Below are 24,624 nucleotides of genomic sequence, written 5' to 3'. Positions count from 1 at the left end.
GACTGAGTGGGAAAGAGAAGTCGCATACAAATGAAAGAGACGCAGTGCTCCAGAGAGCAAAAGAGCATCAGAGCGAGCATCAAACAAGTATGGCAGCAAAGTTAGAACTTAGCAAACTTTTTACCTAAAAAATTGCACAAAAATATGTAAATAACTCTAGATAATGTACATTATTGATTGAAATTTAAATAATATTAGCCAATAATTTGCAATCAATTGCTGAGACTTCATTTTGACCTCTCTCAGATGCCGCACGCAACATAAACAAACTTAGCCCTGACTTTGACCGCCAGCGCAGAAGGCAACTGTGACCTCGGCAGAAAAAAAGCAGCACCTGCGGCCAAACATGTTGGCAGCCCAACATGTTGCAGCGGCTTGCTCTCGTGCTTGCTCTCGCTCTCTCGGACGACTGGTGCGCGCTCAGTGGCCGGCCTGGTGAGCGCAACTTCTTTGATCGCTGCTTATGCTGCTGACGACTGCGAAGTCAGCGTTGACAGCGACTTCTTGGGCCGCTGCGGCTCGAAAATTTCTTTTCGTGTTGCGCCTGCGCACAGTTGGCTTTCTACCGTTGACGTCTTCGGATTTGTGCGATTCTTGGCGCGCAGCAGTTTTTTTCGCGTTGGTTTCGCGTGTGCTTCCGTTTCGGCTTCAGCTACACAGCCGCTGTGGACGTGGACTCTCTCAGATAGACACTGCAACCCATACATATACACATACACATACACACACGCGCGCGCCGCATGTAGAGTGGCATAATAATAAAAAAAGCAAGCAACAGAAATTGGAACAACCAATAAAATAAGTGGCCAGTGTGCAACAACAACAACAACAACAACAACAATAACAACAGCAACAATAACAACAGAGATAAATATGTTTAAAATGCGTTACAAAAATTGTGAAAATGGTTGACAAAAAGTTGAGAGCAAGCCTACAGATTGCTCCAGATAGTGTCTGAATATCGAATTAATTGTCTACACATATACGTATATATATGAAAATAAATAAATAAATAATAATTATATATATATATACAAGCATATAGAATAGAAAAAGAAGTGCAAGTGCAATCAGCCAAACGTGCAATACATTTAATCAAAACAAGCAAAGGAAATACACAAAAAAGTTAAAATTCAAACCAACAAATATAACAAAGATATAAATATATACATATATATCCATATTCAACAAAATATCTATACTCTACCCGTCTACAACAACAACAACAACAACAATCAAAACGAACTCCTTAAGAACGCTGTTGTAAATATTTTCACACCAAAATCGAAATATTACACGAATATATGTCCTATATATGTCGTCATCTCAGAGTCCCCTCGAAAATACAATCAGTCAAAAGTCGTCCATTGTACATACATGGGAAATGCAATAAATAAAGAAATAAATTGATATATACATACATATATTAAAAGCCTACATCAAGGGTTTTTGTGTGCTATCTAAGGATTAAAAGATATATATACTATATACCACCCACTCGTACTACTCCCCGTTCATTATTTTATGCATATATATATTTATGTCTTCCTCCCATTGTTTTTGTGAGTATACAAAAATGTTTATGCTTTTCATTTCAATTTTATTTTGTTGTCCGTAACATTAGTACTCTTATTTAATAACTTTGTGTGCATGCCATTCAGAATAACAATTTCCAAACTAATATTACAATAATTTTCCAATTAAAGTTTTGCTGTTAATAATCATTCTAATTTGTTGGGCCAAAGGCGTTAACTTACCTAGAACTAAGCACGCATTATTAATATTCAGGTATGATGACATCTCCATATCGAACATGCAAACACTTTGACACATCCAGTTGGATATGAATGTATGCCATAAATTTAACCACATAACAAACTGTCTTAAAGGATTGGAATATTGTGCGTCAAAGGATTACAAGCAAACCATAGCTGAAAATCGAACAAGGATTATGCAATTGTAATTGTAATAATAATAACAAATAGAAGATAAACAAAAGAACTGAACAATTTCTGAAACTTAGTTCAAGATGCGCAACAGCTGAAGGCTGCAATTTAACGAAAAAGTAAGTAATATGTGACTGAATATTCTAGGAGCCAAATAACTTAAGTCAATGGCCTTCCAATAAGAACATTCCCCAGCCTGGCTTATAAACAAATCAGCGAAAAGTCATTGACCGTATTCGTTTCCGATATTACTCACCTGTTACGAAATACAACGCAATACATAGGACTGGCCCCGCGGGAGAGTGGAGCAGAGGGGTGCAGAGGGGCATAGCCAATCCAACTGAGAACTGAGAACTGGGAGCTGCTTTACATAAGAGACAATTGCGAATTTCACAAGTAGGCGCGCATCTATCAGATACTCAAATACAGCACCTGCTAATTAGTGCTGTAATTAGAGTGGATCGCCGCTTTTTTTTTTTTTTTTGTTAGTTAATCCATCTATCTTTTCCAAACAATTTTGAAATAAATGCAAAGAAAGGATTCGAATTATTTCAAGTTCACCTTTGTGCGCAATCCAAGAGCGTATTCTGTCGAGGCGCTTCTTAAAGGTGATCGAGCCGCTTGACCCCGACCCAAAACCCAAAACCCCAAACCCCAAACTCTTAACTGCACTCGGAAGTAAAGTTCTTTGCGTTTACAGCTAAGATTGTTGCCAAGCGCTTTTGCCAAGCTAAAAATAAATCATAAAAAACCGTTTGTTTGTCTACCAAAATGGTCTAAAATACAACAACAACAGAATGGCAGCCAAAAAAAAAAGCCAACACACACACACACACGCACACACACACCTCAACAACAACAGTAGCGGCTGTTTGTACCGTTATATGACGCAAAATTACGCTTACTCATTCAGCGAGGCGGCGGCTCCAGAGAAGAGAGGAGAGCTTCAAGCCGGAGTCGCCGTCAAAGTCAAGCTGGGAGCGCATTGCGCTCATCACCAAATAGGCACAGCTGCTACAACAACAGCAAAGTTAATGGCGCGCCGAAGATTGAATACTCTTTTATGCAAAAACTTCATTTATGATTGATTGCTCTCATAGAGCCCATAGGGTCCTCACGAGGATAAATGTAGCTTAGCTATAGCAACAGCATATCAGTTGTAAATAAAAGAATTTTAATCAAAAAATATATGTAGCCTAAAGCTATAGCAAATAAGTTTTCCATATACAAATTCATTTAAGGGTATCGATTCTTTGTATAGAGCTATATAAAATAGCAAAAAATTGTTAATAAGATTTTGCTTATATGTTAGAAAATGCCAAGTTTAGTCAAGATATATTGAAAAGCAAACACATTTTTCAATCAGGCTGCCCTTTCCTGTTTCAGCTATATAATAACGTGATATTATTCTGGCGATACAAGGTCTCAAGAAGATAGCTCTAAGACTAAGAGAAGTCTCTCCCTCTCTCTCTCTCTCTCTTAGACAGAAAGATAGACTATATCGTCTGAATTGTTTTTCTTGAGCAAGGATTTATATACTGTAGATTTCGTAGTTGACTCCTGCTAGGCGTTACACAATGCATGGCACAACTAAAATGCCCTATGGAAGAGTGTAAGAAAACTTTATTAGTGCGCCGCAGCGGCAACGGGCGTAGCGAATTCGACTGAGCATTAAGTTGCATTTCGGGTGTTGGGGGGATTTGATTTTTAGATTTTGGGTTTACTTTTCTCTCCTCATTAACTGAACTTTTTAGTGCTTTTTTTTTTCAACCTGTGCGCCCAGTTATTGAGCACACAATTAAATCAATTAAAGCCGCCGCGATTTGAGCTGCATCCGATGAGCTTTGCAGCTGTGGCATATCAATTCATTCACAGTGAAGCTTGACTAAAGCAAACTAACTGAAGATTTGATAATTACTTTATATCTTCTTATGCGCTTGCCTACCCCCCTCCCACCCGCTGAGAGACGACAATTATTTTCAGTCTTATTTTCCAACTAACGATTGAATTTGGCTTTAATCAAGCTGAAATCGACGCCCACCTTTTCGTATAGGTATTCAGGTCAACAGTCGAATAACTGTCCCATGACTGTTACCATTGCCAAATATTAATTTGAATTTATTGCTCAATGTGATATAATTCGAAATTAGCTTAGAATATTTATACTAATAGTCCCGTTCGAGGCTATGGAATCTGCTTTTATGTTCAATTTGCACATTTGCCAGCAAAATCAAAACACTACGCAAATAATATGTGTTCAGCGGCAACAACAACAACAACAACAGCAACAACAACAGCAACAACAACAGCAACAACAATAAACATCAATTTTAGACGCGCGCTTTTGAAAAGTTCGCTGACCTGACCAATGTTTAGGGTTTTCGGGGATTCAGCTCGCCAGACACGCCGGATTGTTGTCTTTATTGTTGTTGTTGTTGTTGTTGTTGCCGGCTCAGATGACCACATTAAGCTTTAAAACAGACAATAAGATCATGTACTGCCACATACTCTGTAAATGTCTGAATAATTTGTTTCTTCTAACAGGTTATATGAACAATAAATTAACCTATAGGTCTTCAGTTCTTCGATTATTTAAAGATCATCTAAATAAGAAAAACATGCAGCTCCATTTGTTTTCATTGAGCAACACTTTTCTTGAGTTGGCTTCAATTCCTGCATTTATTTGTATCAGCATACCCCGAACCATGCCTGGACAAAGTACAGGGTATGTAGTGTTTCGGCAAACGAACGCATGAGGCACGAGGGCGTCATTTAAATAACAACAAAGTAAAAACCAACTAAAAATAGTTAAACAACATCAAAATTTGCATAGTTGTTGTTAGTTGTCGGTTGGGTTGTTTGGCTGTTTGGCTGTTTAGTTGGTTGGTTAGACCGACCGCCAAGCAGACACAGGGTGTGGTGTTGACTCCTCTTGTGGGCCTCTTGTACAGCCTCAGCCATAAAAATAGCGCCAAGCCTCTGCGCAGTCAGCTTTCCGGCAAACTGACCGCGCTTCCATTTGGCTTTATCGCCGGGCTGTCATCTCGCTGTCATTGGCGCTGTCGTTGTCGGACTCATATTGGCTGCCCACCTTGCCAGTAAGGTCTGCCAGCCCGAGCATTAGATATTTGTTGGCTTATTGTTCCAATCATAAAATTAGCAAACTACAAAGGATGCTCGCTTTGAGCACACAATTTGCCAGTCGAACGGAGAAAATTGTTTTGAGTGTAAAAAATAAAAAAATCCCAAGCCGAGCTTAAAATTGAACGTAAATTTATTTCAAATACTTTTGATATTCCTCAGAAAGTAATTCTAATCTTTTAGTTATAAAAACCTTTAGAAAAACATTAAAATTTAGTAAATATATTGCACTTTCTTTAAACAAAGTTGAAATAATTCAATTAAATTACAGTTTTCTTCAAAAAATATATAAATAAAAGTCATTTTTACATAATTGAGGCATAAACCTTGTTTCTCTAGCAATTTTGTTGTTGTTTTATTTAAAGTTTAATTGCAATATTTTATGATCATATTGGCAGTTTAACTGAAATAATTAATGCTAGACTAGATGATACGCTGTACTTATTTGTATTTACAAAGAATTCGACTGTCAGTTTCAGGCTTTAGTTACCCTTTACAGGGTATTCAAAGTAAGCTGTCAGCTCTGCAAACTATCTCTGGAATTTGATAAAACTACCTAAACAGGTTTATATTTGCATTTAGCATATTCTTAAAGCTCTTAAATGCTCTCCATTTATACAACATTTTGAGCTATTATGCATTAAAATTATTTTCAATTTTAATTTTTGCAGTTTCCTAACAATTAAATTGTTTTCCTTCGGATCTTTTCTGATTGATCATTACAGGGTACTTTGCAATTTATTAATGTCATAATTTTTGGTCTTTTATATACCCTTCAAACGGACTTAATTTTTGTATTTTTCTCGATTAACTTCCTTTCCGCAAAACTTGATTAAAAAGCTGCTTTCGTGTCGGGTGCAAGCCCCTTTTCCAGCAACTGAACCATTTAATAACGAACTTAATTTACACCTTGAGCCATCATTCATATGCAACACCCCCGTCGTATCTGGCTTTTATGCCTTGCTCCATCGGCAACGCCCACCATTGGACGACAACGACGACCTGGTCCAGTTTGTACCGGAGCCCACACCTCTATCTAAGTCTGGGGAATCAGCTGAAGTTCTGTGTGCAGTTGCGGTTAGTTGGCCAGTCGCAGTCGCAGTCGCAGTTGGAGTCTGTGTGGATGGTAGCAGCAACAACAACAACAACAACAACACAGACACCACACGTGCCACATGTGCTGTCAAGTGCGCAGCAGAACAAGAACCGAGCACGTCTTCGTCTCCCATTGTTGCCAGTTGGCGGTTCTTGGTATTTGTTCCACCTTTATCTGTTGTTGCTGTTGCTTACTCGCAGCAATTTGCTGCATCCACATTTACAGCTTAAGATAAAGTCGCAGATGCAGTTGAGGATGGAGGCAGCGGCACAGGCAGAGTCGGCGTTGGGGCAACCTTCATTGAGTGATGGCGACCTCAATGCCAGCCACACGTTTTGTGAGGCTGCGGCTGCTTTTTTCGGCTTCTCGGTCTTGGTCAAAGTTGGTTGCTTGGAAAACCGCTTGGTAGCCTTGCCTTGCCTCGTTGTTGTTGTTGTTATTGTTGTTCGAGGTGTTGCTGGCATTGTACGTGCGGTTTTCCAAGTGGAAATCGTAGCGGCTGTAAATTTTGCAATCAAATAATTTTTCATTCGCTTTTTCCGACGCCAGCGCGCGACCTGATTTTTCTTTTCATTTTGGCCGTATAGCCACAGGAAAAAACCGACTGTTTGCCAGTTCTCTCAGTATTGGCCATTTGGTGTTTGGCTGTGGAAAAACGTTTTGACCTTTGCCGCTGCTTCGTGTTCGAACATTTAAACGGAAGTTGATTGCCGCCAAAGGTTAAACTCAATTTCCGTTAAGATGCCCAGCCGAAGTCTCTCACTTTGGCCCTCGTCGACTTCTTGTGGACCTCGTTTTTTTCTTTTTTTTTTGTTTTTTGCTGTAGAGTTAAGAACTCAATTTCTTAACTTTTGCAGCAGCTGTTGGAGCGTTCTTGTTGACGGCCTGTTGCTGTTCTGGCCATAAGTAGTTGTTGAAGTCGAAAAGTTCATTTCACTACGTTAACAAGAATTTGACTGCGGCATGGAAGAGTTAGTTGAACTCGCAGCAGTTAATATATTCTCCTGATTTAAGAGCTTTCTATCTAGCTAGAACAGCTTTTAATCATATGCATATATTTATATATATATATATCATTTCAATTCAATCTCAGCTGATTTATAATTACTTAACGGCATTTCAAGTGCGCCCACAAACTGACCGAGTTATGCATAAAAGGCTTTCAGCTCAGGGTCATAAAATCACTCGCTTGTCAAAAATTTGCACTAATTCATTCAAAAAACAACCGTTAAAATCGCCCAACACACACACACACACACAGGTTACAACAAGCACTCAGAAAGAGTAATTATAATGCCCACAGCAATGCCCGTACCCGACCCGAATCGGAGCCCAAATGTGTAGCTCTCTGACCATAATCTGAAAATCCCATTTACAAGCTCAAATTACAATAGAGGCGCATTGTTTGCTTTCTTGTTGTTGTTGTTGTTGTGCGGCACACCCACGCAATTTCTGTCTGTGTGTGTGTGTGTGTGTGTGTGTGTAGGTGTTGGGGCCATTCAAATGCGAAAAGAGCAGCGAACAACCGTTACAATGTGGCTCATTAAAACAAAACAAAACAAAAAAAAATGTTGAGTAGCCACAGCAACAATAATAAAAGTTTAACTTTAACAATAAAAAAAGCAAACAAACAAAACAAAAATGTGTAAAAAGTGACGCTCAGTCAAACAATAAAAGAATCAGAATGTCTATAAAATATTTCACGCCAATCTTGTAGGCGCATCCAAAACGTCACTCAAAGGGGAGACAAACAACAAAAAAAAAAAAACAAATAAAAAATATCAGCAATAAGAAGAAGACAAAAAAAGGGATGGGTATAAATAAAAAGCCAACTAGAAGCTGAAGAGAACATGAGACATGCGAAGATAGAGGGATAGTGCAAGTAATGGCACCTAAAAACAAGTCAAGACTGTAAAAATCGTAGTTTTTATTTATTTTTTTTTTATATTTTATATTTCTTTTTATATTTTATATATTTTATTTATTTTATGTATCCGTTTAACAGTCACTTGATATCTAAAGCATAAAAGACTCACATGAAAAATGTTCAACTGATTAACACATATTTGCAATATTTTACAACACTGTTTGAAATTTAAAATATAGCCCATCTAATTCCACCTTTATGCTACAATTATTTATTTATTATTGTAAAAATAATAATTGTGCATCAACTATTTATTTATCATTACTTACACAAATTAAGCCTAGACGCATTGGCCGCCATTTTATTTTAATTTGTTGTGTGAGTGCACGCAAAGCTGCGCTTGAGCTTTGGTCGAAGCTTCGTGGCAGCTTCGTCTCGGCTCTGCCGAACACGGAAGTATGTCAGCAGGTCTCTCGTGTAACGGTAGTTTGGCTGATGCCGCTGCCACGCTTAGCTGCTCATGTTTAGCTGACGCTAACGTCGCTGCCGCTAACGCAGTCGCAGTCGCAGTCGCACTCACCGTCGCTGTCGCCGTCGCCGTCGGTTGCTTCTTCTGCTGCTCTTTGCGCCTCTTCTCAGGCTGAGCTAGCAACATGTTGCTACGACAACCTGTTGAAAGCGAAATTGTCTGTACTCTCTCACACGCTGACCAATGCCAAACAAGTCTAGCTGCGAGCGAGTAAGTATATTGGCCAATTTGGTGTTGTATGCTTTCTTCTTTCTACACACACACACAAACACAGAGAGAGACAGGCACACAGACAGCTATACATAAAAGTGGCCAAGCCTCAAAAACTCAACTTAACTGTTTATGCACAAAATAAGAAAAAGTCTTTATTTTTGTTGGCTCATTTGCTTTACCGTTCGCTTCTCCCAAAAAGCTAACACACTCAAATTCTACACTCGCACTAGCAATTGTTGTTGTTGTTGGGGTCTCTCGTCGATTTTCTTGGATTTTTTATTCAATTGGTCTTGAATATTTTGTAGTTTCTTATTTGAATATGAAGGCGGGAGGGGGTCACTCTGCACCTGTGTCGCATACTGCTTGTTGTTGTTGTTGTTGTTGTTGTACTTTCATTGTCGGTCCCTCATATCTTTGTCAGAGTGTGGAGTCTATCCATATACATATATATCCGAATCCAACTATGTAGCTGGGCTCAAGTTCTGCTGCGTCTCTGTCGCTGCGTTTATTTCTACCAATTTATATGCTAATTTAACTGATTATTAATGTTGTGACCCAAATTCCGTTTGGAAATTATTATTGGCCATTCTGGCTATCGATTTGTTGTTATTTTTTGTATTCCCCCTCTCCACCACTTGGCAGCGTCTTACCATGAGTAATCGCCGTGGAAATGTTTTGATATGCAGCTCGGCCCAAATGGACTTCGATTAATATTCGTATTTAGAGAATCCGTATTGGGATTTTTATTAAACTCAGATTAGGGGCCATCAGCTTGCTTGTCTCTCTAGCCAGCTGTCAGCAAGTGCAGCGGCCGCCTGATGGGGCAACTGTAGATCTTACAGATACTCAAAGATGGATTATAAATCTAACGGAAGTGACGTGTAAGCCGCGCTTAGTATAAACCGACATAGACATTGATGAATTCCTCAGATTTGACTTAAAAATGTGAATTGATGTTTAAAATACAGTTATTGATCTTATTAATCATTTATGGAAATATTCCGGCTAAACATAAATCTTATATACAGATGATCTTGTAGACACATTTTAAAATGTCTAATGCTTAAATTATTTAAATTCCACTCAAAGTCCTTATTTCCGAACAGTTCCTTTTGCTTGCACCGCTTTTTGGGACTAAAAAGTACATATCATTGCGAACTAATTGCTAAATACTCAAAGCTCCTTTTAGAATATAAAACGTAGTAGAATATTTAAATAGTTTATAGTATAATACTTACTCTTGTATCTGAACTAGCTGAGATGACCTCAAATGTGCTTTTCAATATATTTTCGCGCCTAATGATGGTATTTTTGTTCTTCTTGTATGTATTTTAGCAAGAACAGCTTCACCATTCGATATTTTCCGCAAGAAGAAGAACCAAAAATTTCTACAAATCGGCTGGGTCAACTGACAATGAAGTTGTGCAGCATGAACGGGCCAAGTGAATCAGAAGTCGAAAGCCTACTGATGAGCCCCTGCTGGGGACCCACACAGACCGGCAGCCAGGACCAATATCTGCTGGACGGACACAAGCTGCTGCTGGAGCACGACCTTGACTCGCTGCCCAGCGATGCGGACCAGAAGAACTCGCTGGATGTGCTGGACAATCTGCTGTTGAACAGCTCCTCGCTGAATGCGCTGTCCGACCTGAAGCCGCTGCCACCCTTCACCGGCTATACCGGCCACCTGTCCATCAATGGCATCTCCGGCCACCACTATCATGCGATCGCCCAGCGGCTGCCCGACGAGAGCAACAACAACTACATACAGAGCGCCTATCAGCAACACCAACACCACCAGCAGCAGCAGCACCAGCATCAGCATCAGCAGTCGAACAACGGCAATCAGAATGCGAATCCCACGTCCACAACGGCTGCGACGACGTGCAGCGGAACGGGCGGCGGCGGTGGTGGCAATGGCGGCTCCTCCCAGGAGCAGAATATCGTATCCTCGTCAACCGGCCTGCCCGAGAGCGTACTCAGCGCAGATGCGGACGCCTGCCTGAACGATGTCAAGCTCTTTGCCGATAGTCAGTTAGATTCTAAGCTCTACTCCGTAGCGGACAGCTGTGTTATGAACGCCACTGGGCACACAGGCGGCAATGGTAGCGGAGGCGGTAATAATGGTGGTGGTGGTGGTGTCTCCTCTCTGGCCAGCAGCGGATCCACTCTGACGCCCATCGACCAAGTGGCCGACTCGCTGCACGGCAGCGGAGTGCGCATCTACAAGGATCTGACCGAGTACGTGGACATGAACAGCATTGATGACATTGCTGCGATTATTGGATCTGCGATAGCGGACACCACGGTGCCCAATCAGCTGGACAAAGAGGAGGGCAACGATACGCGCGACAGTTGGATGGATCTGGACGCCTGGATCGATGGCAACTGCATACAGCAGGAGGGCAAGGTGCTCGTCTCGCAGCAGGATTCGCTTAGCGACTTTATGCTGCCCCACTCGCCGCTGCCGGTGCACGCGAGCAGCTCCACGCTGCAGAGTCTACTCAGCCATGGCTATATGCCGCTGCTGCAGAATCGCCTGCAGCATGGACCACCAGGCGCGGGCTCGACGGCGGCGACAACCACCACACTAAAGACCGAGACGCCCAGTTCTACCTCATACTGCAACGAGCTGTCGGCGGCCAGCAGCAGCTGCAGTCCGCCGGGCTCTGTGGTCAGCACCACGGACAACAATCTGATGATCAATCCGCGCTACTTGACCAACAATCCCAATTCCAGCCAGCAGCAGCAGCAGCAACAGCAGCAGCAGCAGCAGCAGTCGGCGTACCAGCTGACGCCCAACGGCGGCCTGTCTGGCGCTGGACTGAAGGACGGCGGACTGTGCAGTCCGGACATGCTGAGCAATTATCCGCATACGACAAGCACCACGAATGCGCCCTCTGGCACGCCCAAGGCCAAGCGCTCCAGGGCGCAGAAGAAGTCTAGCCAGCAGCAGCAGCAGCAGCAGGCCGGCCAGGGGCAGATCCAGGGCGAGAGTGGGGCGCCTCAGCTGAGCGCGATGTCGCCGTCGGGCGTGGCCAGCTTCAGTGCCAGCGATCTGAGCGGTCTGCTGGGCAAGGAGAAGCCGGTGCATCGATGCAGCATATGCAATCGGGGCTTCCTCAACAAGTCAAACATTAAGGTGCACCTGCGTACGCACACAGGGGAGAAGCCCTTCCGCTGCGACGTGTGCGCCAAGGCCTTTCGCCAGAAGGCGCACTTGCTCAAACATCAACAGATACATAAGAGAATTGGGCGTGACTGACCGCGGCCACATCCACAACCCGCTCGCCACTAGCAACAGCAACAAAAGCAGCTACTGTTTCTGCCCGCTGACGCAGCCACGCAGAGTACAGAGCACACAGAGCACGCAGCCAGATCCGCTGCACTGCAGCCGCCGTCTGCTGTCGCGCTTCTGTGTGCTGTGCCGGAGAAAGTGCCCGCCAACGCCACCCGGCCACCACAATCCGGGCGCCGAGCAACCGGCGACTGGGTGTGCATGGCCGGGTCTTTGGGTGCGGCAGCTTCTCGTGTATCGCATTGCTTGACCAAAGCCAGTCTGGAGCTGCTCACGTAGCCCACAGGCTGTTTGCCATCGCCCCCCCCCCCCCCTAAGAACCAGGGATGTGAAGCAATGCCATACACATAGCACTTGATATTCGTTGTTGTTGGTTGCTTTTGATCTCTTCGCTCTTTGGTAGTTAGTCAGTAACCCGGTTTAGTTAGGGGTCGGGCATCGGAGGATGGGTAAATGGGTAAATGACAGAACTAAATAGTTTAATTGGTCTGGATTCATTCAAATGTTATTTCATCGAAATTCTTCAATACGCATTGTTGATGGTATTTAATATCAACCTACTACCTCCACACAATTTCATTAGCATTCTCTTAGAACTAGAAGGATATCAGCTTTTTTGCGCTTGTTCGGATTGACCCAATGTGAAAATTAGCAGTAATACCTGTTGCATAATTATTATAAATTTTAATAGCAGATAGAAACTAGCTCTGGCTTATAAATTGTAAACACAAGCAAAGTCAATTGAGGCGCAGCCAACTTAACTGTGAGCTAAGCAAAATGTCTGGCAACGCCGCATTCCATTACTACTATAAGTTGGTCACTCTTAGAATCGATTTCCATTGAGAATGTTTGCGAACATTCGAATGTAAATTGTCTGTAAGCATAAACCAACTATTATGAATTCATGTTTTGATTATCGCACAGCCTACTTAAGTTATAAATGAAGTATTATAGATCGAAATGAATCTGGGAATGCAGCAACAGTTTAAAAATATTTACTATGCTTTCAGTCATATATTTGAAGTATTTGCAAATTAGTTGTCAATAATTTTATAGATTTTATTTTATAGACCTCATTCAATCAACATTTGCTTTGTTTTAGAAATATATACCATTTATTTTTAAATTCAAAAGAAATAGTATTTTAGCAGAATTCTCGGTACCTATCTGGTGCACTTAAAATGACAACAATATACTATATACGTATATTGTATATACGATTTCCATGGCAAAGAGACCACAAGCAATGTAAGAACAACGAAGCGTCCAATTGTCTTTTTGCAACTGTTGTTCTGTTTTGATGCAAACCTGCGCGCTTCGTGCACCTAAGGCCCTGGCACAGGTAAACACGTATAAATATTTAATAGAGATGCAAATGTAGCTAGAATTTAGCTAAAGTCTAGCCGAATGTTCGTTAAGTAATTGCATATAAGAAATTTGTATGTCTGTAATTTGTATAATTTATGTACCTCATTGTGTTGAAAAGAAACTCTAAGCGTTAAACAATACAAGCAATACAATTATAAATTAAAATAATAATATTAGGTAAATGTACAAAAAAAAAACAACAACACACACACACACACACACACATATATATATATATATAAAACTATATATTGTGTATATATATATATATTTATATATCATATATACTTAGCATAAGTTGTAGCGGGCTTGGCAAAATAACAATATGTGTTAAATTTTTTAATTAGAAACTAGAAATAAGAACTTAAATCGGAAACAAAAAAACAAACACACACAAAGCAAATTAAATACATAATAATAATAATGATGATAAAGATATTTATGAAATAGTAAAGTACTCAAGTAATAAATCTTATTACACTTACATTAAAAGTTGTTAATTTGTTTTTTAAAAATTTGTTGCTAAAGTTTATGTTAATCTTACAATACATTAAACGCGCGAATTCAACATGCATGCATATATGTCCAATAAATAATATATTAAATATATATTTATGTTCGTGTGAAAATCTTGGAAATATTTAACGCTACAAATCCTTAGTACATATTAAAACAAACGAATATTGTTGAAGCTATTTACTTAAGCGAAAATGCATTATGCATAAAGGCAATTACAAAAAAAAAACAAAAGAAAACAAAACACATATTATTTAATAAAGTAATTAATTTAAATAACTTAATCAATATTTAATGTTTTTTTAGTTTTGTGCAATTTATTTATTCAAGTTGAGCAACAAATCACTTTGTACTTCTAAACAATTCGATTGTAAATATTTATTTTTCTAATTTTAATGTTTACCCTTCTAGAAATACAAACTTTGTCATTTTAAATGTACAAAAATAATAATATTTAAAAAACAGAAAACATGTTGTGTGCTCTTGTTCCCTGCAAATCAAGTATACGTAAGGTTATCCAAAAGCAAGTCAATTATTAACTCAAATTAGATGATTCAAGTGATTCGAGTGATTCGGTTGATTAGGTGGCAACTGTGTGGTGTCCGCATTGCTAATGCCGCACACACATGTGCCGCCAGCAATTAGGTGGAACCTGACTTAGAAGCCAGTCTGTGCCAACAGAAAAACTGAGTAGGTGCGAGTGCCAGCACTCCAGCTCTCCGGCTCTGGCTATGGTAAAATATGCGGTAAGTTGAAGACGGCGACAAAAACAACGATGCCAACAAAAGCCAAACCAAACCAAACCAAGTCAATCCCAGCCGAGCTGTGCGCCAAAGCGAGCCAACAAGTCAGAATTATTATATTGACCACAAATGCCGCCGCAAAGAAAGCAATGCGCAGAGCTAAGAGCCAAAGGCAAACCCAAAGCCCACACACACACACACACTCACACGCACTCACACAGATACAGACAGCGACAGAGAGCGGCACGAATACAGTAACAAAATGCCATGCATACTGTGCCACTGACCTAATTTCCAGACTCGTTTTTTTCCATCGCTTCTTGCTCGAGCTGGAGAACCGCACGAAGCAGCCACAGCAGCAGCAGCAGCAGCAGCAGCAGCAGCAGAGGAGGCCGCAGCAGCAGAGGCAGAGGCAACAGCAGCAGCGACTAAGGCAGCCACAGCGGATTTGAAATGTTAACCGGCCTGGCAGCAAGAGGCGCGCGGCGAGGTGAGGCGAGCGGCAATGAGATACAAAGATACTTTGCCCGGTCGCATGCTCTTTCACCGCAGAGACGGAGATAGGAACGGAGACCGAGTCGGAGTCCGAGTCGGAGCCGCAGCTCAAGCTCGAGCTCGAGTTTGGGTTCGAGCCGCAGACACAGAGATAGCTTCAGCAATACGAGTCTGGAGTATGTTGTGTAGTTTGCATCGCATCCGCATTTCTATGCTGCTTTTGTATCTCAGCTTGGCTTCGTTTCAGTTTTCTTCAACGTAGCCGTCGTTGTTGCATGTATCTGTAACTCGTTTCTGTATCTTGCGCCTCGTATCTGTGGCACTTAAATTTATGCAACATCATGGCACTGTCTCCGGACTCCCCCTTCGCTGCTCGCGCCACGAGACGCAACCCCTTTTATAGTGTCCACGTTTTGTTCTAATCAAAATGTGCTACGTGTTTGTCTGCTCCCCCAGGTCGGGGGTCAAACAAAAATAATAAAAACTGGCAAACATTTTGGCCGTCGCAAAGCCAAACAACAAATTAACAATGAGATTTGCCGTAATTCATTTGGATGAGCATCTTCAGCTTGTCTCTCATCTTTTTGGCATTTTTAATTGAGTTTTATGCCAATTAAATGTAATTTTCTGCTCATTCGCATTCGCATTCTCATTCCCATTCTCTTCTCGACCCACTTTCTGGCCAAGATTCTGACGGCCACAATCCGACAAGTCAGCCAAGTCAACTCATTTGGGACAGTTATGGGCGTGGGTGCCATAACTGAGCATCGCAACAGCTAATCGCCTGCCATGGAGACACATGTACGTGGTTGTGAATCAAATGAGTTAAGCCAGACTGGATGCACAGACAAATGGATAGACCCATATACTCTTCATCATTCGGGGCAGGGTGTAACTAATATAATATAATGAGCAGGTTTTAAACTCACGACCATAAACGATAAGGATGGAATATTTAGGCAACAATCAAACTATCTCTTCTTACACATTAAACAGGGTATCATTTTTTAGGCAAATATATATAAAAGACAGAAGCAAGCATCACCGATCCGATAAAGATAAGGATTATATTGATCGGAACAAACAGCTGAGTCGACAATAAAAATCGAATTACAAACACCGATTTTTATTAAGAACGTATTTATCAGAAGCATAGCCGCTGCATATTTTTATACTTATTTTTGCTTAAGTATATATAGAAATTATAATTTCAAATCAGAAGTTCATGGAGTTAACATATTTCCTCCAACATAATCGCTCACTTAAATATACGAACGAAATAGACAAACCTCTTGCACCATATAAATCGCTGGGTGACATCGGCTTGAGATCAGCACTTATCCTAAAGAGGCAGAAAATCAGTTAATGGTGCACCAGTAGATCCGAAATACAGGGTAGCTAGCTTTCGTAAGGGTAGCTTGGCTCTAGGTTGCGACACTCTCGGCCAGCGTACTTTGTGGTTCTTATGTTTAAGCAGCTTCCTTCTGTTACATGTCATAACAAAAAAAACAGGTGAGATTTTAGTTAAGAATTAGCTGAGAATAGTAAATATTAAATGCAGTGCAACAGGTCGTATGAGCGATAAACAGTTTTTTCGGTCTTGTATCCCGCTCAGGTAAAGTATGACATTGATCATTAATATCATCAATATTGACTAAGACTTTTTTGATATCAAATATTATTCATTCAAAAAAATATAAGCCCCAATACCTACAACTACGATTGAGCATAAAATGCTCGATATTTATAAACAAATATTTCGACAGAGGCATTCCTTTTTGGATTATGGAATGTCTGTAGTTCCATTATATTTAACTACCCAAAAAAATCACTGAACTGCGATCTCTTTAACAGCAGCAGAAACAAGTTGGTCACATAAAAATTTAACTAAGCAACTAGTCAGAGTTTATATATTCGGTGCAGAAAAGGGCGTTACACCACCAGCAATAAAGATTATCGCTGGATAAATACCCTGTAATTTTTTATACAACATACTTGTCCGGTCATACAGGTCTGCGCCGAAAATAGTTACCTGAGTATCTTAAATATTATGTTTATATTAAATTAATTAACAATATAAAAAAATATCATTTAAGAATATCTATGATATGCATAAAAATCATATGTATGTACGCATGTTTGTTTCTCTCCTATATGAAACGCAAACTAAATCCCAATGAAAATGAATAAAAAAGCATTTTGAAAATATTGCCCTACTCTACGATTCTCATAAATTCATTTACAATTAGCAAGTTTTCATGTTTTGTTTATAACAATTATGTATACGAGCTGTGTTGCGAATCATATAAACTTTGTGTCTGCATTTTGTCTTACACTAAATGAATCTCTTGCCTTTTCTCTCTCTCCCTCTCTCTTTCTCTCTCTCTCTCTTTATCTATCGGGCTCTCCCATTATGTTGCCATTTCATACTTATGCCCTTACCTCATTGTTAGGGCTTTTTATGTTTAGATTATGAGTATAATATTATGTTATAAGGATAATATAGCTATTTTTGTCAACTGATTGTGGGTACTTATGGGATCCGCACAACCATTGCATACCCTGCAATAAGCATTTTCGTTGGGTGCAGGCTACCAAAAAAAAAAAACAAATGGGCAACGCCTTTCGCCTGGCTGCAACTCTGCCTTTGACAAAAATCGAGACAGAGACCGACAGAAAGACAGACAGACAGAAAAACAGACGGATAGACATTACAATAAAGTTGGCAAAATGGCAACAGCGACGCCTCAGTCGCTGCGCAGCCGCTGCCGCTGTTAACTTTGTCGCATATTGTCCGGCAGTTGTGAATGTTGCCGCTGCTGCTGCTGCTGCTGTTGTTGCTGTTGCTGCTGCAGCGCAGTTAAAGACACAATGACCTTGGGTGAAAGTTGCTCTCCATTTCTATTTTGTGCTTTGATGTTGCTGCTGAAATTGTTGTTGTTGTTGTAGTTATTGTTGTTTCTGTTGCTATTTACTGCTACTTGCTATTTGCTATTTGCTGGCATGCCATTTTAATACACACATGTCTAGCTCCAGGTGTGTGTGTGTGTGTGTTTATTTATTGTTATATTTTTTTAAATGATTTTCTTGGCAATGTTGTTTGTGTGCCTGTGTCTGTGCGTGTATATGCTTTGTATGCTTCTGCTGCTCCCCTTTGGGTTTGTCTCTTTTCCACTTTTCATGATTTGTTTGTTTGTTTGTTTTGCTGTGTTTTTTCCATTGATTCATCGCTGTTGTTATTGTTGTTATTTTGATTACTTTTGCTCTTGATTGAGCTGGCTTTGATGGATGCACATGAAGAGCTCAACACTGAGTTCGAGCTGGCAAAACAGAACGGAAGTGGCTCGCGTGCAGGAAGTGGCAGCATGGGTCAGAAGGAGGCGGCGGAGCAGGTGGTATAGTAGGCGGAGTAGGTGAGTAGGTGACCAGGTGAGAAAAGTCTGCACATTAGCCATGCTTACAATGTGCACTTTTTGCAACATTTGCAGCTCTGATCATGTTCGTATATTAATAATTTATTCACTTGAGTTTTCGGTTAATTGTCGAGGCACAAGAGAATTAAAACCAAAATACAAACTTCAAGTTTGGCGTCGATTTTGCAATGCGGCGTCTTCACGCCTCGCCGGCCAGCTGACCAAGATTCTTGGCAGAATAAATCATAGCTATAATTACATTATATTAAATTAATATTTAAGTACTGTGCCAGTTTTGTTTTTACTCCAACTGCAACTCCAACTTCGAGTTCAACTTTAATTAACTGCAAAAGCAAACAGTGCACAACGAAAATCTTATGAAATACACAATTAGACTTGATTTTTACTATAATAAATATATGTATGTATAAACAAGTTAAGTCTTTTCTCAGCAAAAGCTCTGCATTTTCATTGAGAGATTAAATATTTTCATTACGAACTATTATTATTAAGGAATTAGTTTATCAAAGGAATTAGTTTATTAAGGAATTAGTTTATCTTTAAAATAAATGGTTTGATTTCAGAGAATAGGATAATATAAATATTCGTGAAAATAATAATACAATTTATAAGTAATAATAATACGATTTATTGCTTTGAACAGTAAATAATTACATTTATTTTCACACATAAATATCAACAGACGAAAATATTATATGCAGAGGAAGCAAAGAATCCAACAAAGATCAGATTAACTTTTATGGGAATACGAAATTGGGCTAATTTCAAAGTTTCAAAGTTAAACTTTCGCGTTTAGCATGAACTTATGGATCTTTTGACACCGATACATAAAGTTAAAAACTAACAAATAAAAAAAGTAAAAATAAAAACAATTCACAGACGGAACTCTTATTTATTTTGTCAATAAAGCGTATTAACTTAAATACGTTTGTGTATTTACATTTATTTATTTGGTTATTTTATAACAAAATTAAAAAATCTATAAATCTTGTGTGTGAACTAATATTATCTTAAGCATATTTGCGATAGTTAATCAATTTATGATTTGAGGCCAACTTGTGTTGCGATTCATTTCCATGCGCTCCTTTTCGTTGTCAAGTTCGTGGTGCTTCTTAATGGCACACACGTTGCTTGGCCTAAAACTGGCCAACAACAGTTAAAGCCGAAAAGTGCGACGCGACTGCAATTAATTTACTTATAATGCAGTATTCTAAAGGCAGACGACTGCCAACAGCAACGGCAACCAGCAACGACGACTGCCTGCCAAACTCTGGCGCGGGATCTAGTCAACAATGGTGAGCCAGAGGGGTAGAGGGGGGGCAGAAGTCTTGGGTAGGAGAGACGCCTGCTGGCGCTGTTGGTCAGCGACAAGTGACCTCATTTTTATTGGAACCTCTCGGCAAGTTGCGTGGCACGGCCAGTTGTACGTGTTGTAGTTGTTGTTGTTTTTGTTGTGGCTTGTTCTACTTTGAAATTTCACTTTTCAAATATGAATGTGTGCGTGTGTGTGTGTGTGTATGTGTGTGTGAGTGTAGGTAGAAAAAATAAAAATAATTAATAAACTAAATAAAAGCATGCGAGCATTTCGGTGCGTGCGCCAATCAAAATTTGTGCCACGCACATTGGCTTAAGAAAAGTGCACAGTCAATGCAAGTTTGTTGCTGAAGTCTTTTGATTTGAAATGCAACAACGAACAACAAAAGTGCCCGCCACAAAATATGTCGACAATATTTGGGCACAGGGCAACCGAAGAGCAACCACAACAACAGACAACAGACAACAGACAACAACAACAACAACAACAGAAAACAACAGCAACCAACAACATTGACAATTTAACCTCAAACTTCAAAGTGTCACTGTCATGGCCCTTTTTACTACTCCCAGCAACTGCGACTGCGGCTGCGACTGCGACCGTGTTGCAGCTATAACCTGTTGGCAATTCAGTTTATGACTTTTTGCGCCGCACAGTGTAACCAGTGCGCATAAACTGACCCGGCAAGCGTTATTTTATAGCAAGGCAAAGCTTTCACCATGACTGCAGCCCACTGTGCAGACCGCAGTCGCTTCTGCCGCTGCTGCTGCCGCTGCTGCTGCGGCGTCAACATCGCACGTATTGCCACGAAAAGTGGGTCAGCATGAAACGAGCCAGAAATGTAGAAGAAGAAAAAACAAAAACAAAAAATACAGCAGCAGCCACAATAACAACAGCAACAACAACTAAAAAGCAAATCACGCTGACGACTTCGCTCAAGACGGGCTCTTGTTGTCGTTGTTGTTGTTGTTGTTATTGTTGTTTCGTCTGAAGAAAGCATTCAAGCCGCTTGGAGCGAGAGGGACGGCAAGAGATGCAAAGCAACTTGTGTTGCTGCTGGGGCAGCAGTTGTAAATTTAAGTATTTTGGGTTTGGCCATTTGGAATTTAGGATTGTGATATTTTCATAGGGAGACACTCTGCATTAGCATATTATCAACAATATCTATAAGTTCGTTAATTTCCTGATGAAATCACTCCATTAATTAAAGAACGTGTTGAGCACAATAGGTATAAATTAAAATTATCTTTTTAAAGGCATAATTACAATAGCGCCACCGTCTTGAAGCGCCATCTATTGGTCATGGTTCGTTGAATTGATAGTGTTGGTTAGCAGTGGCATGGTGTTTTACACAGGGCTACTTTGAAACAATCAATCGACCAGCCACCACAATCTGTCGCCGATAGTCTTGCTGCTCTAAAATTCTTTTTTGTTTATACTTGAAAAGCATTAGTATCTTTGTAAAATTAAAATATGTTAAATGGACAAATTACACACAGCTATGTGGGCAACACGTGCAGCGTTGTGATACCACATCCACATGTCAAAGAAAAACCAAAGTCCACGCCATCACCTGAGCAATCGGAGGAGGCCTGTTGTGAGCGAGGGGCTGTGGCTGCGGAGGCGGAGACGGCGGCGACGGCGACAGTTGCTGCAGTACATGTGAATTTGGATCGCATAAGGAACGTCGACATATTTATTGGCGACAACGATTTGTACTTTTACGCCGATGTCAAGCTATACAGGTGAGTCATGCCTCATTAATATGTGTGTATGTAATTTACCCAGCGTTTATCGCAATCTCCTACGCAGATTCCATAGCCGTCGCACTTTCGACTTGAGGGGCCTGAAAACGTTGTACGTCAAATATGACACGACCGAGAACTGCTACCAGCTATATTTGCGCTGCCTTCCGCCCGTTGCCATTGTGGGCAGCGGCAGTGCAGCTGGCAGCGCCGTGACACCGAAACCAAAGACAGCGCGTAAGGAGTATATCGCCGCGTTTCTCAACCTGCCCTCGCTGGCGGATACCCTGCAGGACAAGGAGCCGCTGGTGCATGAGTGGAAACTGAAGCGCATTACCGAACAGTGCCAATTGCAGCTTGATGCCCACGAGCGCACCTATAAGATGACCAGCAATTTTTGCTATGGGTACGCCAGTCGATACAATGGTTCGCTCCAGACTAGTGAGGTGAGTTCTTGTAAGCTTATACAAAGCAGTTCGAGGATCTCCATTGTCAATCATTCCAGCTGGACAGGTCAACGTGCCGTGTTCCGGAGCCAGATCGGCTTAGTCCCCTACAACGACGTCTAGAGCGTGTCGCGGATGAGATGAAGCGCTTTTCGCGCGAACAGTACAAAATGAACTTTGTAGAGTTGCAGGTACCAGCTGGGCATCAGAACCCGCTGCGCTACAAGCCCAAAATCTACGAAACGTCCATGACACAGGAGCAGGCGCATTTGTTGCACAATCTATGCAGTCGCTCAGACATCGCTGAAGAGTCCACGGCGACAGCCTTGTTCCAGTCCAGCCAACCCGATCGCCGAGTGCAGAACGAAATAGACTGTGGCCTCATCAGCATTGTGCTGGCCATATGCTACGATGTGCGCACCACCAACAACGAGCCCACCTGTGAATCAGGCTGGACGCGCAGCATATTGTGTCCGCTGTTCTGCTACTTTGAGCAGTTCGACAACTATCGGGACGTCCTGGTGGCGTTTCTGCGCCGCGTTATCACCTATCCGTTGTATCGAAACTTCGAATTGGGACGACAATGCATTAGGGATGCCATCGAAGTACTGAAGGGTGGTCGAAACTGGCTGATCAATCAGCTGCTGCTGACCCACCAGCAGTTCGCCAGTGGCGAGCCATGTCGCGATAGTTTCAACAACTATTATCTGGAGGACTATATACGCTACATAAGCAACGCGACGGTGTGCAGCGATGAGCATCTCCGTCTATTGGCGCGCAATGTCAAGAATGTGCTAATGGATGTGACGAAGCGGCAATTGGATCTAGGTGTCATCGAAATAGAGACTGAACTGATTCAGGAGCTGATGCAGGAGATGCGCATCGATGCGGGCAGCGGCAGCGAGTCGCCCTCGCAACAGCAGAGCAACCATGGTGACGATGATATGGATATGGATAACGATACGTCCGGCCAAGAAGATGAGACGACGACCGACGATGATAGCGTTATAACCGACTCGTTTGATAGCATGGACTTGCGTTTAATTGAAAACGATGTGTATGCCGTTGACGAAGACAACGAAGGAGACGCCGATGATGGCGAAGAGGAGCAATCGGAGGTGGACGATGACGACCACGATAGCAACTCGTCAACAACCACAACCAGCGACGCTGAGGGCAACAGCGTCATCGAGCAGTGCACCAGCAACAGCGAGGCTGCCGCCAGCATTAGTGCCAGCGCCAGCACCAGCACCAAGTAGACGTAGACATTGCCAAAGTTCCATGTTGTCTCTCCTGCCATGTCTAAGCCAACCAAGCAACCAACTAACACAGCAAAAAACCAACTTAATGTCAAAGAACGGAGGCTAAACAGTGATTACTTTAATGCGAAAGCGAGATACGAAAGTAAAATACAGAAACGAAAACAAAACAAAACTAAACAAAACAAAAAACACAAAAAAGAAACAACGCAAACTGTAAATTTTTTAACACAAACTAAAAAAACCCCCATTTAATTATTAATGTGTACAAGAATTTTAAAGCAAACCACAAAGAAATTGTTCATGCCAAATGCGAAAGAATATTTGCATATACATTTACATATATACATATATATTTTCCCCCCTTTTTTGCTATAATATTATTTGTTTTAACACATAAATCAAAAGCCTTAGCATGTAGCGTGGCATTAGTTTACGAAATTTTTGAATTTTGAATTCTTCAAACCAAAATCTAGTTGTGCATTTTGTATATACATACATACATACATATATATATATATACGTGCGTATTTAAGTATATATGTTGTTGGTGCTGCAAGCAAATTGAAGTAAAGTATGTAATCGAAAACTTAAGAGGCAAAGTCATCTAAAAGTTACCAGTTTAATGTCACAAAAATCATGGCCAAACAAATAACATATATATATATATATATTTTTCTTAATATTTTATAAAACATTTCATTATTAATGCGGCCCAAAAAAAAGTTTGGTTACAACAACAAAAAATTATAGGAATATGTGATTTTTGAAACTTAATGAATATGGAAATTCGGCAAATTTTTTGCATGTTTTTATTTCTCTTACTACAAACAATAAAGAACTAAAACAATAAAATTGATAAATACATTTAAACTGGGAAAATTGTAGCCATAATTAGCTGATAATGGGACGAAATGATATTTCCATTATCAACAATTAAAAAAAGAATAATGTGGCCTGATAAAGAAAAACGAGTGGTATAATTTTAATATTTTATTTATATATAAGGTTTGCATATCTCTGTACGTTTACAAGCTAATTAAATATTTATGGACTGTTACTTGAAGAACTGCTGTTGTTCGTTCTTAAATTATGTGTAAAGCTACAATTTACAAGTTAAACTAACTATGCATTTAGAAATCGCTAGAAGAATTGCGTAAACGTTAACATTTCACACGCCCCAGACGAGGCCAATTGGTTTCTTGGGGTCTCA

The 24,624-nt window shown here is 40.7% G+C and overlaps 2 protein-coding genes across 2 annotated transcripts; both read left to right on the top strand.

Moving 5' to 3' along the window:
• Positions 1–10,206: 10,206 nt before the first annotated feature.
• On the top strand, positions 10,207–12,057 carry LOC115759560 (ichor). Its single transcript, XM_030700526.1, has one exon. The coding sequence runs from the start codon at positions 10,207–10,209 to the stop codon at positions 12,055–12,057; it is 1,851 nt and encodes a 616-aa protein (XP_030556386.1).
• Positions 12,058–21,392: 9,335 nt separating this feature from the next.
• Positions 21,393–24,100, top strand: LOC115759431 (protein SHQ1 homolog). The gene is made up of 3 exons (XM_030700338.1): positions 21,393–21,706; positions 21,774–22,152; positions 22,212–24,100. Exons 1-3 carry the CDS (start codon positions 21,435–21,437, stop codon positions 23,409–23,411), a joined length of 1,851 nt encoding a protein of 616 aa, XP_030556198.1. The 5' UTR covers positions 21,393–21,434; the 3' UTR covers positions 23,412–24,100.
• Positions 24,101–24,624: the final 524 nt, after the last annotated feature.

This window comes from Drosophila novamexicana, unplaced genomic scaffold, assembly GCF_003285875.2.
Source record: "Drosophila novamexicana strain 15010-1031.04,08,12 unplaced genomic scaffold, DnovRS2.1 tig00000308-arrow-arrow-pilon, whole genome shotgun sequence".
NCBI lineage: Eukaryota > Metazoa > Arthropoda > Insecta > Diptera > Drosophilidae > Drosophila > Drosophila novamexicana.
Note: the sequence above shows the minus strand (reverse complement) of the source record. Positions and strands in the feature narration are given on the sequence as shown.

What these genes read in the sequence shown, in the direction of transcription:
- LOC115759560 (XM_030700526.1), top strand. Translation starts at nt 10,207, where the DNA reads ATGAAGTTGTGCAGCATGAACGGGCCAAGTGAATCAGAAGTCGAAAGC.
- LOC115759431 (XM_030700338.1), top strand. Translation starts at nt 21,435, where the DNA reads ATGTTAAATGGACAAATTACACACAGCTATGTGGGCAACACGTGCAGC. An exon ending in GCCGATGTCAAGCTATACAG is followed by an intron (nt 21,707 to 21,773) that starts GTGAGTCATGCC and finishes TCTCCTACGCAG; the next exon opens with ATTCCATAGCCGTCGCACTT. An exon ending in GTTCGCTCCAGACTAGTGAG is followed by an intron (nt 22,153 to 22,211) that starts GTGAGTTCTTGT and finishes CAATCATTCCAG; the next exon opens with CTGGACAGGTCAACGTGCCG.